Source organism: Dama dama, chromosome 11, assembly GCF_033118175.1.
Source record: "Dama dama isolate Ldn47 chromosome 11, ASM3311817v1, whole genome shotgun sequence".
NCBI classification, from domain to species: domain Eukaryota; kingdom Metazoa; phylum Chordata; class Mammalia; order Artiodactyla; family Cervidae; genus Dama; species Dama dama.
Window position 1 is genome coordinate 54,369,792 of NC_083691.1, and position 16,119 is coordinate 54,385,910.

The 16,119-nt window shown below is 39.8% G+C and overlaps 1 protein-coding gene across 1 annotated transcript in view; it reads left to right on the plus strand.

Moving 5' to 3' along the window:
* DNAH6 (dynein axonemal heavy chain 6) overlaps positions 1-16,119 on the plus strand; it is a 270,144-nt gene that overhangs the window by 95,100 nt on the left and 158,925 nt on the right. Inside the window, exons 24-30 of the mRNA XM_061155236.1 lie at positions 778-942; positions 1,028-1,141; positions 3,485-3,610; positions 3,696-3,851; positions 4,810-4,971; positions 13,486-13,623; positions 14,838-15,005. Of these exons, the coding sequence (XP_061011219.1) occupies positions 778-942; positions 1,028-1,141; positions 3,485-3,610; positions 3,696-3,851; positions 4,810-4,971; positions 13,486-13,623; positions 14,838-15,005 (1,029 nt within the window). The remainder of the gene's footprint in view (positions 1-777; positions 943-1,027; positions 1,142-3,484; positions 3,611-3,695; positions 3,852-4,809; positions 4,972-13,485; positions 13,624-14,837; positions 15,006-16,119) is intronic.

Genomic DNA, 16,119 nt, shown 5'->3' on the forward strand with positions numbered 1-16,119 from the left:
AACTCTTCTTTGGGCTTTCCTGGTAGATCAGACAGTAAAAAATCTGCCTGCAATGCAGGAGACCATATTCCATCCCTGGGTCAGGAAGATCCCCGGGAGGAGGGCATGGCAAGCCACTCCAGTATTCTTACCTGGAGAATTCCAAAGACAGAGGAGCCTGGTGGGTAGGATACAAATGAGCAAAGAGTTGGACACAACTGAGTGACACATACATACACACACACGGCTCCTCTTTCCACACAACTGAGTCACACACACACACTCACATACACACACACACACAGCTCCTCTTTCCGAGAGTTGGCCCCAAAGGGAAGCCGTGAAATAACACACTAAGTAGAGGTGGGTAGGTACTTCCCTAGAGGTTCTGCAGCTAAGATTCCATCCTCCCAATGCAGGGGGCGTGAGTTTGATCCCTGCTCAGGGAACTAGATCCCACATGCCACAACTAAAACTTCTGCATGAGGTATAGTGAAAGTGAGTGAAGTCACTCAGTCGTGTCTGACTCTTCGCGACCCCATGGACTGCAGCCCACCAGGCTCCTCTGCCCATGGGATTTTCCAGGCAAGAGCACTGGAGTGGGTTGCCATTGCCTTCTCAGCATGAGGCATAGCCAAACATTTTTTTTTTTTTTTTCCTAAAGTAGAAGTGGGTAAAGTGAGAGTGGAACATCAATAGAAACTTTCAGGGTCTGTGGCCACGCTTCCGTGTTTACTGAGCTCAAGATTCTGTCAGGGATGTATGAAGCATGTTATCACCTCTCTGATTACCTCCCAGGTGAGCCTGGGGAAAGGCCTAAAGGCCCGAGGCAACGTGGAGGAGTGGCTGGGCAAAGTGGAGGAAGCCATGTTCACGTCTCTGCGTCGTCTGAGCAAAGCCGCCATCGCAGACTATCTGGGGAAACAGAGAACCGTGTGGGTGGTCGCAGGCCACCCTTCTCAGGTAACTTAGGCTCCTTTAAATCTCCATCTCTGCATCTTACTCAGCTGAGAGGAAGCCCACGTTGAAGGAGGGTGTTTCCCTGCAGGTGATCCTGACTGTTTCTCAAATCATGTGGTGCCGCGATTTGACAGAGTGTTTGGAAAAAGAAGAGGGGAATCACTTAGAGGCCCTGGAAGATTTTGAAAAAGTGAACTTTGAGGTGAGAATACGGGCAGGTTAATATCAGATGTATCGCTGTGCAAGATGGTCCCAGTGGCTCTTATGGGCGTGGTTGATACAAATTCACTACTTCGGAAATTGTAATGCTCTTCTTGTAAGGATAAAACAGTGACAGGTTACTAAAATCTTGCTGCATCTTTCTAATATCGATGAGAGAAGTCATAAACATTACTTAACTAAATGATTAGCCTCCGTTTTGTAAATCATAGAAATCATGAAGTGTCATTACGTCATTATGTCACATAAATAAATATGTTTCTGAAAGCCTGTAATCTGTATTTTAATCAAAAATCACAGAATGAACTGTAAAAGGCTCTATTTCGACTATGTATGAAATAAATATATATTAATTAATAAAGCTGAATAGCTTTTAACTGTTTAAAAAAATTGTAAGGCTCTGAGATGACATCCAAAGATTTGGGGTGCTCAGAAAAACTATCTCTGTTCAAGTTTTTTCAGCAGTACTCCCTTGATGTTTGCATAGTATTTATGTGTGTGGTCAGTCGCTTAGTTGTGTCTGACTCCTTGTGAACCCATGGACTGAAGCTCTCCAGGCTCCTCTGTCCATGGGGATTCTCCAGGCAAGAATACTGGAGTGGGTTGCCATGCCCTACTCCAAGAGATCTTTCCAACCCAGGGATCAAACCCAGGTCTCCCGCATTGCCATATTTATATGAATACTTTTAAAAATAGAAGGGAAAAAAAGCAATTCAAAAGGAAAATGTCAGGATTATCAGGGTTTGCCACCTTTAAGGAGAAATGATATACTGGATCCTGATGTCTCTCCCAGAAGTTGATTTGATCAAGGAAAACCACAGGATTTATGCCATTTCTGTTCTTAAGCCCAACACATGCTTTTCTACTGTTTTATAGAACCCTCAGGCAATGATCAATAAAGCCATAAGATTGAATGAATTAAATACCATTCTACACAAATTTTTGAGCTATCCTTAGAAAATGCAGCTTACAGCAGGGCCAAATCTTCAACTCCAAATTCAATTCTACTTCCAAGCAACGTTGCATTTTTAAATACTCACCCTTAGGGGAGTTTTCTGGTGGTCCAGTGGTTAGGACTCTGCTCTTGCACTGCAGGGGGCACAGCTTTGATTCCTGGTTGGGGAACTGAGATCCTGCATTCTGCAAAGAATGGCCAAAATAATTTTTTTTTTAGAAAATCACACTTAGAAAAAGGAGGAAAGAGCTTCCTTGAAATAAAACTCTCTTATAAGGTTCTCAATAGAATTTCACCTCAGAGAGCTCCAGAGAGAACACTCACTAAGGAAAGTCCCACTGATCTCTTTACAGAGGTGACCCTTGATCAGGATCAGCCTGAGTGAAAATTCAGCCGATCAAGGTTTTCAGAGTCACTGCCCTTCTTTGAAAAAGATTTAATGATTTAACATGAATGCTTTTGGTTAATCAGCCATTGACTTGGTTAAAATGCCTGAGTTTTCTGAATATCCAAAAATAAAAGAACCTAGCCCTATAAATGAGAAGCACTACCTTAATCACATTTAATTTTTGAGGAGAACAGTCTTCTCTGGAGACATCATCACAGAATGGTTAAGAGCTTTCCTCAAGGCAAATGTCTACCTAAGTCTCATTTTTGCCACTTTATTGACTGTGACTGCCACCACTTTACTAACCCTGTCTGACCTTCAGTTTCCTCTCATGTGAAAGAAAGTAAAGTCGCTCAGTCGTGTCCGACTCTCTGCGACCCCATGGACTGTAGCCTACAAGGCTCCTCCGTCCATGGGATTTTCCAGGCAAGAGTACTGGAATGGGTTGCCTTTCCTTCTCCAGAGGATCTTCCCAACCCAGGGATTGAACCTGGGTCTCCCACATTGTAGGCAGTTGCTTTACCATCTGAGCCACCAGGGAAGTCCTCTCATGTGAAATGGGGGTAAATCTAGTATGTACCTCACAGAAGTCGTATTGGAATTAAATAAGTTAAACTGTTGTCCTATTTGGTCACAGAATTACAGATTTATATGAAATTTGGAATAGACACTTGTCAAAACTGTCTGATTTTTTAAATATTAATAAATTTGTCATCTTTATTTTATGTTATATTTTCTTGGCCATGCCACATGGCATGTGGGATCTTAGTCCCCCGACCAGGGATTGAACCTGTGCCCCTTGCACTGGAATCACAAAATGTTAAACACTGGACCTTCAGGGAAGTCCTAAAACTATCTAATTTTATAGATACTGAGTTTTATAGATAATTCTGGCAAATATCTATTCCAAACCTAATAGTAAAAAGATATACATGTAAACTGATTTTTGAAAATTAATGATCACATTTTTTTTTCATTTGTAGAGATTAAATGCCCTGGCTGCAATAGTCCGAGGCACTCTTCCTAAATTACACAGAAACATCATAACTGCCTTAATTACTATTGATGTACATGCAAGAGACATAGTCACTGAACTTGTTCAAGCCAAGGTAACTATTTCATTCAAATAAAATCGTATGTTTCTTTCTAAAATTAATGCATCTACCAAGTGTATCATTGTCATCACTTATGTAGGTGGAGGTAGTTGACTCCTTTGACTGGCAGAGACAGCTGCGCTATTACTGGGATGTAGACCTGGACAATTGTGTGGCGAGGATGGCACTCTCTCAGTACACCTATGGCTATGAGTATTTAGGTGCATGCCCAAGATTAGTTATTACTCCTCTCACGGTAAGTTACTGACCATTAGGTTCATGACTGCTTTTTTTCCCCACCATAATAGTTCTGAAACATTTCTAAGATTAAACCTTGAAAGAATTTGCTGTGAATACATCTTCGTATAGCAGAGATTTATTTACTTTATTTGACCATGTGCCTGAATTTTTTAGTATATTTCAGTTGCTGTAGAACCTTTCATGAGTGAAGTAAGTCAGAAAGAGAAAAACAAATATTATATATTAATGAATATATAAAGCATCTAGAAGAAACTTGCAGGGCAGGAATAGAGAATCAGATGTAGAGAATGGACTTGTGGACACAGGGAGGGAAGAAAGGGTGGGATGAATTGAGAAAGTGGCATTGACATACATTTTACTGTGTGTATGGAGAAGGCAATGGCACCCCACTCCAGGACTCTTACCTGGAAAATCCCATGGACGGAGGAGCCTGGTAGGCTGCGGCCCATGGGGTCGCTAAGAGTAGGACACGACTGAGCGACTTCACTTTCACTTTTCACTTTCATGCATTGGAGAAGGAAATGGCAACCCACTCCAGTATTCTTGCCTGGAGAATCCCAGGGACAGGGGAGCTTGGTGGGCTGCCGTCTATGGGGTCGCACAGAGTCGGACACAACTGAAGTGACTTAGCTTTAGCTTCCTGTGTGTAAAACATAGCTAGTGGGAAGCTGCTGTATAGCACAGGGAACTCCACTTGTTGCTCTGTGATGATCTAGATGCGGAGGGGTGGGATGAGGAGGTGGGTGAGAGGGAGGCTCAAGAAGGAGGATATTAGTTAGGACTAATTCACATTGTTGTACAACAGAAACCAACATGACATTGTAAAGCAATTATCCTCCACTTAAAAACATATTTTAAAAAATAGATAATGACCCTCCTACTATAGAAAGTACTTACAAATTTGTGGCCAGTGTCAGTTGCCTTCAATAATGACAATTTATCCATTTCTTCAGGATCGCTGCTACCTTTGCCTCATGGGGGCTTTGCAGCTGGACCTGGGAGGCGCACCAGCTGGTCCTGCTGGAACTGGGAAAACGGAGACCACCAAAGACCTCGCAAAAGCCCTTGCCATCCAGTGTGTGGTCTTTAACTGCTCTGATGGTTTGGACTACAAGGTACAGTCTTGGCATATGAACGCTAACATTAAGTGCTTCATGTGGCTTTCTCTGTTTGCAGTGTGACACAGCAAAAGAAGGAGAAAAAGGAGTGATGGCAAACGGGAAAACTAGTGGGGACAGGAATGATTAAAGTGGAGTAAATAGAGCAAGGGAGAGTAGTCAACACAAGGCAGTCTGGGTGGGCCAGGTAGGAATCAAGGCCAGGATTTGTCAAATGGTGGCAAAAATGAGGTGTAAGACAGAATAGCAAGGAAATCTAAGAACAAGGAATAAGCTTACATGAAGAGAAGAGTAGGGACTTCCCTGGTGGTCCGGGGGCTAAGACTCTGTACTCCCTATGCAAGGGGCCCTGGGTTTGATCCCTGGTCAGGGAACTAGACCCCATGTGCCACAACTAAGATCCGGTGTAACCAAATAAATAAATTAATATTAAAAGAGAGATGAGCAATTCAGAATTGTGTATTAAAAATGAAATGCATAGGAGGTGAGAATTCAGGGAAAGATCTTTTCATTGAGTAGTTCTCAAACTTTTTGATCACAGGACCTTTTTACACTCTTAAAAATTACTGAGACTTCCAAAGAGTTTTTGTTTATATGTATGGGTCATACCTGTTGATATTTTCCATGTTATAAGTTAAAATTGATGCATCTTAAATATTTATCTGTTTTAAAATAACCATAATCAATTATTTACATGTTAGCATAAACACGTATTTTGAGAAAAATAACCATTTTTCAAAACAAAAAATTTAGTGAGAAGAGCGACACTATTTTATATATTTTAAAATCTCTTGTTTGGTATAATGGAATATGGCCAGATTCCCATATCTGCTTCTGCATCAAATCTTTTGAGATATGTTATTTTGATTGAGTATTTGAAGAGAAATCTAGTCTTACACAGATATACACACTAAAAGAGAGGAATAGGTTAATAGCTTCTTCAGATAATTGCTGATATTCTTCTTTGAAACTATACTACACTTTGACAAGTGGCAGTTTCTTAAAGATTATTTGTGATGTGGGAACTGAAACAACATCAATAACTTTTTTGTACTCTGCTCTCTCCTGAGAGAATGAGACTGAAAAGGCAAATAAAATTTTAGCATTATAATGAGTCCTTTGACCTCACAGACTCCCTAAAAGAAACTCTGGGACTTGCACAGGTCCCCAGATGACACTTTAGAAACTGCTGTTTTAGCATGTTAATGTCTAATTTGGAGAGTTGTACATCCCCTGAAGGGTGTGGAGCAGAGATCCTCAACCTTTGGGTCATAGACTGATACCTCCTGTCAGACCAGCAGTGGCATTAGATTAGAAATTAAGTGTACAATAAATGTAATGTGTTTGAATTGTCCTGAAACCATCCACCCTCCCCAGTCTGTGGAAAAATTGTCTTCTACTAAATCCATCTCTTGTACCAAAAAGGTTGGGGACCACTGGTGTAGAGGACTTCAGAAAAAGACAAAGGTCATTCCTGGCAACTTCCCAACTTCCCAGTCAGACACGGGGGAGGAGAAAGACTTTTCAGTGTGAAGGAAACACTGTGCCACCTCCACCTCGTCCATCCCAATGGGGCTGGTGGATGTGGATGCCTCTTCCAGGAGAGAAACAAGGGAAGGACAAACCAGCTGTCAGTTCCCACACAGAGTGGCTGACAACAGAAGCAGTTACTGACATTAGACATTAGTCCTTTTGTGGACTTTAGGAGGCATACATGAAGGGAAAGAGAGCTTCCAGTGTGCCCCAAATATATTAGCATTGAGTTCTGAATCTAGGGGAACCTGTATGTCATGCTAAAACGGCCTAGGGAATAAAATTAAGTGATTCTAAGAGAGAGCTCTGTGGGAACCCACCTTTATTGAAAAATGTCTTTTCCCCCTTTTTGAAGTCCTACTTCTCATGCTCACTTCAGCAGGTAGTAACTTCAGGTGGTTAACAGAGGTGGTACAGACTGCGTAGCATCACTCCAGTGGAGCCACGTTTCATTTTCTTCTTTTTGTCTCCTGTTGGCCATCAGTCCTTATATACCATTGAAAGCTCTTCCATGAGCAGGTTGTGACTGGATGACCAACATCATTGTGAGCTTTCTGTCTTCTGTCCCCTGGTCGGGGAATTAAGATCCTACAAGCTGCTCAGCCAAAAAAGAATGCCAGCTTGGTCTTTAGTTGTTCTGTTGTTCAGTCCATCTATTTCACTTTGGTAATCTAGGCTGTATTATAATTAAGTTCCAAGGATTGTTTCTTTTTTCTGACTGTTTCTTTTTAGAGCATCTTGTTTTACTATAGTAATGCAATTTCCTCTAAAATCTCTTTGAGGATTTCATTTGAATTTTTAAATTTTTTCTCTTTTCCCCCAGATTACCTCCATTTTCTTCAGAGTTGCTTATTTTGTTTATTTTTCTTCTCTCTTTCTTGATGTTGATTTTTCTTAAACGTCTGTTGATCTTTACTTATTAGTCCATAAGCATGGATGGGGGACTAGGTTGATCATTTAGAATACCTTGTTTCACCCCTGCTTTCAATGAAAGAGCTCCTGTGATCTCTGTGAGAGTGTAAGATATTTGACTGGCAGGCTTCACCATAGAGTATGTGGGCATGGGCAGCCAGGAAGCCAGAAACCTTTTATAAATACCAAAATAATAAGGATTTTTTCCTACAATAGTAGAATTCAGTGGGTTTCAGTCATGGATGGAGCTGTCTGTCCTTTTGACTCTCAATTGAGTAATGTGAAGGTCTGAAGTTATCTGTATTTTCTTTTCTCTGCTTTCGTTATTTCCCAAGTATGTCTTCTCCCAGTATCTCCTAATGTCTCCCAAAGACAGATGTCCCCCTTTCTCAACAAGGCAGTCCTTGGGTATTATGCTAGAGGGAAAATTCAGCAATGCCAGCCTCCAGAGCCCTGTTTACTCTACTTGAAATGAGGAGAGAGAAGCACAGAGAAAGGAAGGGCCCACAAACCTGATCACTACAAGTACTCACCTTTGACTAATTTCCAAGGATTGCCCTGGGACCTTGTCTGCTTTCCTTGCATGTGTTGCTGATGGGTTCAGAGTTTCTTGGAGACTTTCCTGAAGGGTAGTTCTTCCTTCCTTCTGGCATGGGCTGAATTCTGCCCTTCTCAGCTGAGTAATCGGTACTTATGAACTTTCCATCTTCCAGGATATTTTTTCAAAACTTGCTTTCTGCTGCTGGTTTTCCTTTACATTTTGTTTTTATCAGGTAGGTGCAGGTACAAATGGAGAGAGTTCTGTCTTTCATACATGGTCATTTCAGAGAAAGGGATGTTATCCCTATGTGCTCCATTGACCACCTTGAAACAAAAAACCATTAGCTCTATTTTTAAAGAGATAGAGATATGGTATGATGCAATATTTGTACTAATGCTTAACCCAAAATTCAAGTCTCTAAAGGAACTTTCCTCTGTAGATAGCCACAGGTAGGTATTCATTCTCCTGAACCACTAGGATTCTGCTGTAGAAGAAATTAACCACCATTACATTACCCTGTGTATGGGCTTCTCACGTGGCACTAGTAGTAAAGAAGCTACCTACCAACGCAGAAGATGTTAAGAGATGTGGGTTTGATCCCTGGATCAGGAAGATCCCCTGGAGGAGGATCTTCCACAGCAACCCACTCCAGTATCCTTGCCTGGAGAATCCCATGGACAGAGGAGCCTGGCGGGCTACAGTCCATGGGGTCACAAAGAGTCAGACATGACTGGAGCAACTTAGCATGCTCAAGTGACTGTGCTTCTGCTCAGCTGTTCCTGCATGTTGCCTGCCATGTGTAGTACCTGGTAAAGATGATGAAAGTTTCCATCAGCAAAGTTTTCAAGGTTTTCTTAAGTAATTAAGTATGTCTATTCTATCTGTCAGTTTCTTTGAGAACCTGTATTTACATAGGTGAATGAGGATTATGAAAAAGTAGGTCAAATTGTCATTTTATTTAAAAATAAAAATAAGTTTCAAATCATCCAGAGAGCGGCAAAAAGATATTTCCTCCAAGAAAAAGGTGTTCAGTTTTGGAAAGTTATACTTTTCTAAGAATTTGTCCATTTCATCCAAGTTGTCCATTTTATTGGCATAGAGCTGCTGGTAGTAGTCTCTTATGATCCTTTGTATTTCAGTGTTGTCTGTGGTGATCTCTCCATTTTCATTTCTAATTTTGTTAATTTGGTTCTTCTCTCTTTGTTTCTTAATGAGTCTTGCTAATGGTTTGTCAATTTTGTTTATTTTTTCAAAAAACCAGCTTTTAGCTTTGTTGATTTTTGCTATGGTCTCTTTAGTTTCTATTGCATTTATTTCTGCCCTGATTTTTAAGATTTCTTTCCTTCTGGTAACCCTGGGGTTCTTCATTTCTTCCTTCTCTAATTGCTTTAGGTGTAGAGTTAGGTTATTTATTTGGCTTTTTTCTTGTTTCTTGATGTAAGCCTGTAATGCTATGAACCTTCCCCTTAGCACTGCTTTTACAGTGTCCCATAGGTTTTGGGTTGTTGTGTTTTCATTTTCATTCATTTCTATACATATTTTTATTTCTTTTTTGATTTCTTCTATGATTTGTTGGTTATTCAGAAGCGTGTTATTTAGCCTCCATATGTTTGAATTTTTAACAATTTTTTTCCTGTAATTGAGATCTAATCTTACTGCACTGTGGTCAGAAAAGATGACTGGAATTATTTCAAATTTTTTGAATTTTCCAAGTCCAGATTTATGGCCCAGGATGTGATCTATTCTGGAGAAGGTTCCGTGTGCACTTGAGAAAAAGGTGAAGTTGATTGTTTTGGGGTGAAATGTCCTATAGATATCAATTAGGTCTAGCTGGTCCATTGTGTCATTTAAGGTTTATGTTTCCTTGTTAATTTTCTGTTTAGTTGATCTATCCATAGTTGTGAGTGGGGTATTAAAGTCTCCCACTATTATTGTGTTACTATTAATTTCCTCTTTCATACTCGTTAGTGTTTGCCGTACATATTGCGGTGCTCCTATGTTGGGTGCATATATATTTATAATTGTTATATCTTCTTCTTGGATTGATCCTTTGATCATTATGTAGTGTCCTTCTTTGTCTCTTTTCACATCCTTTATTTGAAAGTCTATTTTATCTGATATGAGTATTGCGACTCCGGCTTTCTTTTGGTCTCCATTTGCGTGAAATATTTTTTCCAGCCTTTCACTTTTAGTCTGTATGTGTCTCTTGTTTTGAGATGGGTCTCTTGTACACAGCATATATAGGGGTCTTGTTTTTGTATCCATTCAGCCAATCTTTGTCTTTTGGTTGGGGCATTCAACCCATTTACATTTAAGGTAATTATTGATAGGTGTGGTCCCGTTGCCATTTACTTTGTTGTTTTGGGTTCACGTTTATATAACCTTTCTGCATTTCCTGTCTAGAGAAGATCCTTTAGCATTTGTTGAAGAGCTGGTTTTGTGGTGCTGAATTCTCTCAGCTTTTGCTTGTCTGTAAAGCTTTTGAATTCTCCTTCATATCTGAATGAGATCCTCTTAACAGACCCATCACAAGCAAGGAAATCGAAACTGTAATCAAAAATCTTCCAGCAAACAAAAGCCCAGGACCAGATGGCTTCACAGCTGAATTCTACCAAAAATTTAGAGAAGAGCTAACACCTATCTTACTCAAACTCTTCCATAAAATTGCAGAAGAAGGTAAGCTTCCAAACTCATTCTATGAGGCCACCATCACCCTAATTCCAAAATCAGACAAAGATGCCACAAAAAAAGAAAACTACAGGCCAATATCACTGATAAACATAGATGCAAAAATCCTTAACAAAATTCTAGCAAACAGAATCCAACAACATATTAAAAAAATCATACACCATGACCAAGTGGGCTTTATCGCAGGAATGCAAGGATTCTTTAATATCCACAAATCAATCAATGTAATACACCACATTAACAAATTGAAAGATAAAAACCATATGATTATCTCAATAGATGCAGAGAAAGCCTTTGACAAAATTCAACACTCATTTATGATTAAAACTCTCCAGAAAGCAGGAATAGAAGGAACATACCTCAACATAATAAAAGCTATATATGACAAACCCACAGCAAGCATCACCCTCAATGGTGAAAAATTGAAAGCATTTCCCCTGAAATCAGGAACAAGACAAGGGTGCCCACTCTCACCACTACTATTCAACATAGTGTTGGAAGTTTTGGCCACAACAATCAGAGCAGAAAAAGAAGTAAAAGGAATCCAGATAGGAAAAGAAGAAGTGAAACTCTCACTGTTTGCAGATGACATGATCCTCTACATAGAAAACCCTAAAGACTCTACCAGAAAATTACTAGAGCTAATCAATGAATATAGTAAAGTTGCAGGATATAAAATTAACACACAGAAATCCCTTGCATTCCTATATACTAACAATGAAAAAACAGAAACAGAAATTAAGGAAACAATACCATTCACCATTGCAACAAAAAGAATAAAATACTTGGGAGTATATCTACCTAAAGAAACAAAGGACCTATACATAGAAAACTATAAAACACTGATGAAAGAAATCAAAGAGGACACAAACAGATGGAGAAACATACCGTGTTCATGGATTGGAAGAATCAATATTGTCAAAATGGCTATTCTTCCCAAAGCAATCTATAGATTCAATGCAATCCCTATCAAGCTACCAACGGTATTTTTCACAGAACTAGACCAAAGAATTTCACAATTTGTATGGAAATACAAAAAACCTCGAATAGCCAAAGTAATCTTGAGAAAGAAGAATGGAACTGGAGGAATCAACCTGCCTGACTTCAGACTCTACTACAAAGCCACAGTCATCAAGACAGTATGGTACTGGCACAAGGACAGAAATACAGATCAATGGAACAGAATAGAAAGCCCAGAGATAAATCCACGAACCTATGGACATCTTATCTTTGACAAAGGAGGCAAGGATATACAATGGAAAAAAGACAACCTCTTTAACAAGTGGTGCTGGGAAAACTGGTCAACCACTTGTAAAAGAATGAAACTAGAACACTTTCTAACACCATACACAAAGATAAACTCAAAATGGATTAAAGATCTAAATGTAAGACCAGAAACTATAAAACTCCTAGAGGAGAACATAGGCAAAACACTCTCCGACATAAATCACAGCAGGATCCTCTATGACCCACCTCCAAGAATATTGGAAATAAAAGCAAAAATAAACAAATGGGACCTAATGAAACTTAAAAGCTTTTGCACCACAAAGGAAACTATAAGTAAGGTGAAAAGACAGCCCTCAGATTGGGAGAAAATAATAGCAAATGAAGAAACAGACAAAGGATTAATCTCAAAAATATACAAGCAACTCCTGCAGCTCAATTCCAGAAAAATAAATGACCCAGTCAAAAAATGGGCCAAAGAACTAAACAGACATTTCTCCAAAGAAGACATACAGATGGCTAACAAACACATGAAAAGATGCTCAACATCACTCATTATTAGAGAAATGCAAATCAAAACCACAATGAGGTGCCATTACACGCCAGTCAGGATGGCTGCTATCCAAAAGTCTACAAGCAATAAATGCTGGAGAGGGTGTGGAGAAAAGGGAACCCTCTTACACTGTTGGTGGGAATGCAAACTAGTACAGCCGCTATGGAAAACAGTGTGGAGATTTCTTAAAAAACTGGAAATAGAACTGCCATATGACCCAGCAATCCCACTTCTGGGCATACACACTGAGGAAACCAGAGCTGAAAGAGACACGTGCACCCCAATGTTCATCGCAGCACTGTTTATAATAGCCAGGACATGGAAGCAACCTAGATGCCCATCAGCAGATGAATGGATAAGGAAGCTGTGGTACATATACACCATGGAATATTACTCAGCCGTTAAAAAGAATTCATTTTAATGAATTCATCTCCTAATGAGATGGATGAAACTGGAGCCCATTATACAGAGTGAAGTAAGCCAGAAAGATAAAGAACATTACAGCATACTAACACATATATATGGAATTTAGAAAGATGGTAATGATAACCCTATATGCAAAACAGAAAAAGAAACACAGAAATACAGAACAGACTTTTGAACTCTGTGGGAGAAGGTGAGGGTGGGATGTTTCAAAAGAACAGCATGTATATTATCTATGGTGAAACAGATCACCAGCCCAGGTGGGATGCATGAGACAAGTGCTCAGGCCTGGTGCACTGGGAAGACCCAGAGGAATCGGGTGGAGAGGGAGGTGGGAGGGGGGATCGAGATGGGGAATACGTGTAACTCTATGGCTGATTCATATCAATGTATGACAAAACCCACTGAAATGTTGTGAAGTAATTAGCCTCCAACTAATAAAATAAAATAAAAAAAGAGGAAGTGAAAAAAAAAGAAAAGAAAAAGGTGTTAACGTCTGCCATGGCCCAGGAGTCACACAAACCTATTGCTTGTTTGCAGATACCCTCTTGTCTTTTTAATACCTCAGCTCAGAATTTAACTTTGGGAGAAGTTCAACTCTACACTACAGAGCTGAGTGGCATTCTTTTGATTTCAGATGATGGGGCGCTTCTTCAGTGGTCTGGCACAGTCAGGAGCCTGGTGCTGCTTTGATGAATTTAATAGGATTGACATAGAAGTTTTGTCTGTCATTGCTCAGCAGCTCATTACCATCAGGAATGCCAAAGCTGCAAAGGTAAGGGGCTGAGCATAGATATCATGTTTCTAGTCCGTAGATATCATGTTTCTTAAGTTTGTAGTATTCTTGCCTAGAAAATATCATGGACAGAAGAGCCTGGTGGGCTACAGTCCATGGGGTCGCAAAAGAGTCAGACGCAACTTAGCAACTAAAGAACAAGAAGTTCATAATGAACTTGCATCATGTTGCATTTTAGGAAGGACAGTGCTGACTTCAGCCTCTCTAGTCCATGTTTCCAGTGTCATTGGTGACTACTGCAGCAGTGGAACTGAGTTGGGTGAATTAATTGCTCATCCAGGCAACACAATAAACAACTGTATGGCAGACACTGTGCTGGGACCTAGGGATATAGAGTTGGTGAGACTCAGTCTGTGCCCTCATGTAACCCTCTTATTCTTTGCTCCCCCAACACACACACACACATGCCTGCTTGTACTCCCTTGCTCTTCTGTCCTCCACCTCTTATTTTCCTCTTATTTTTCTTGTTCTTGCCTTTGACATTGACTTCTCTGCTCTGTTTCTCTAATTCTGCCTCTTCTGGGCTCCACTGCCTTCCTCATGGCCCCAGTCTCAGCCTGTTGCTGGTTAAAAAAAAAAAAAATGAGAGAGGGGTCCTGGGGGACCCAAAGGGGCCTTGACTCTCCAGAAGTCACTGGACTGGAAAAACCAAGGAGTGTAGGGACAGATGAAGATATTAGGGTGGCTTCAGTATTTAAAATCTGTTTTAGCCCCTTTGAGCATGTTCCTGGAGAAGGATTTTGTACTGGAAAGGTGACGGCAGTGAAGGGCCGGACCAAGCCCCCCACCACCCTGTTATGTTGACCTTGCAAAATTATGGTCATGAGGACACCAAAGGGCAGGTGGGTATTCAGCCAGTACAAACCAGAACAACCTTGCGAGTTGTTTAATTTTTTTAATTATTTTATTTTAGTTTATTATTTATTCATTTATTTTATTATGACCAGGCCAAGAAAGAGGAAACACTTGGGGCAAGGCAGGGGCAAGGAGGCAGACAGCAGAAAGTACTTAGCCCAGAAGAGAGGGAGAGTGAGTAGGACAGAATCAGGAGGAAAACATTCCCAACAATAGGATTCAGTAGTTTTTGCTTGAATACACATCACACAAGTTTTGTACTCGAGTAGTAATTGTGGGGAAGAATTTACAAATATCTGGAGAAGTGTTAACTTATAGCTTCTCTTTCTTTTCAACAGCTCTCTAGATTCATGTTTGAGGGGCGAGAAATAAAGTTGGTTATGACTTGTGCAGCCTTCATCACAATGAATCCTGGATATGCAGGCAGAACTGAGTTGCCAGATAATTTGAAAGCCCTGTTTAGACCCTTTGCAATGATGGTTCCAAATTATGCCTTGATTGCAGAGGTGAGCTTCACATTATAAAGCAGCAAAACTTTAAGCTTGTTTCTTTTATTTAGTATTTGATTTCTATCATGGTAGAAAGTTTCCATTATGAATGTACTCTGGCCAAGGTTATACAGTATTGTTTCCTCTTCAGTGTGTAGATATGATTGTTACCACTTAGAATGTGTGTGTGTGTTTGTGTGTGTGTGTAACTGCTGTATCCCCAAAGCCCAGTTTGCCATCTGAAACATTTTAAGCCCTGAAAACTGGAATAAATAAATAAATGAACTTAATTAGCCATTTCATTGGAATTTATCAGTTTGTCTCTAGGAATTAAAATGTCTAGATTATCCTAAAAAGACTATATTATTCTCACTTCTCTTGCTGCATTATTTTCTTAATTAGAGTCAAGGGGTGTTGAGTAGAAACAATACCAATCACTAATGATGAAAGACAATGATTTGTGTCTAGTTTGTATCAATATAGTAAAAAGAAAAAAATAGCCATCATTAATAATTATTTATGTTTGTATTTGTTTCTTCTCTATCTAGGAACCTTTCTATTTAAACTGTTTTTTGTTTGTTTGTTTGTTTCTTCATACTAGCTAATATCCAGTGAATTTAAATCTTAAATGTATTTTTCTTGACACTTTTTACTGAGGTATAATTTACATATAGTAAAGCACACAGATCATAAGGGTACAACTGAGTGAATCCTTACATACGTATTCACCTGTGTGATCACCAAGACCAAGATATAGAATATTTTCAAGACTCTCAAAGGCCCTTCATGCTCAGTGTTCACAAGGGACACCACCTCTTTTAGAATGGAGCTTCTCAGAAAGCACATGTTACTCCCATGGCTAATAAATTTCTGACAACAGCTAATTTAAAATATTCCTCTAAATGAAGTAAAAGTAACTTCCTAAGAATAGACCATGCCAAATCCTATCATTAGAAAAATTACAACTTTTAATAATATTAACATAATGCCTACAGCATCTCATGAGTCCTGCAGTGCCCCTGTGGGTAAGATGGGGTGCTGGGCAGCTAAGACAGTGGCGTCTTCACTCTAGACCCTCTGAGGACAGGACAGTAAATGACTTGCTCATTGTCCAAAGCTGATAGGAAAAAAA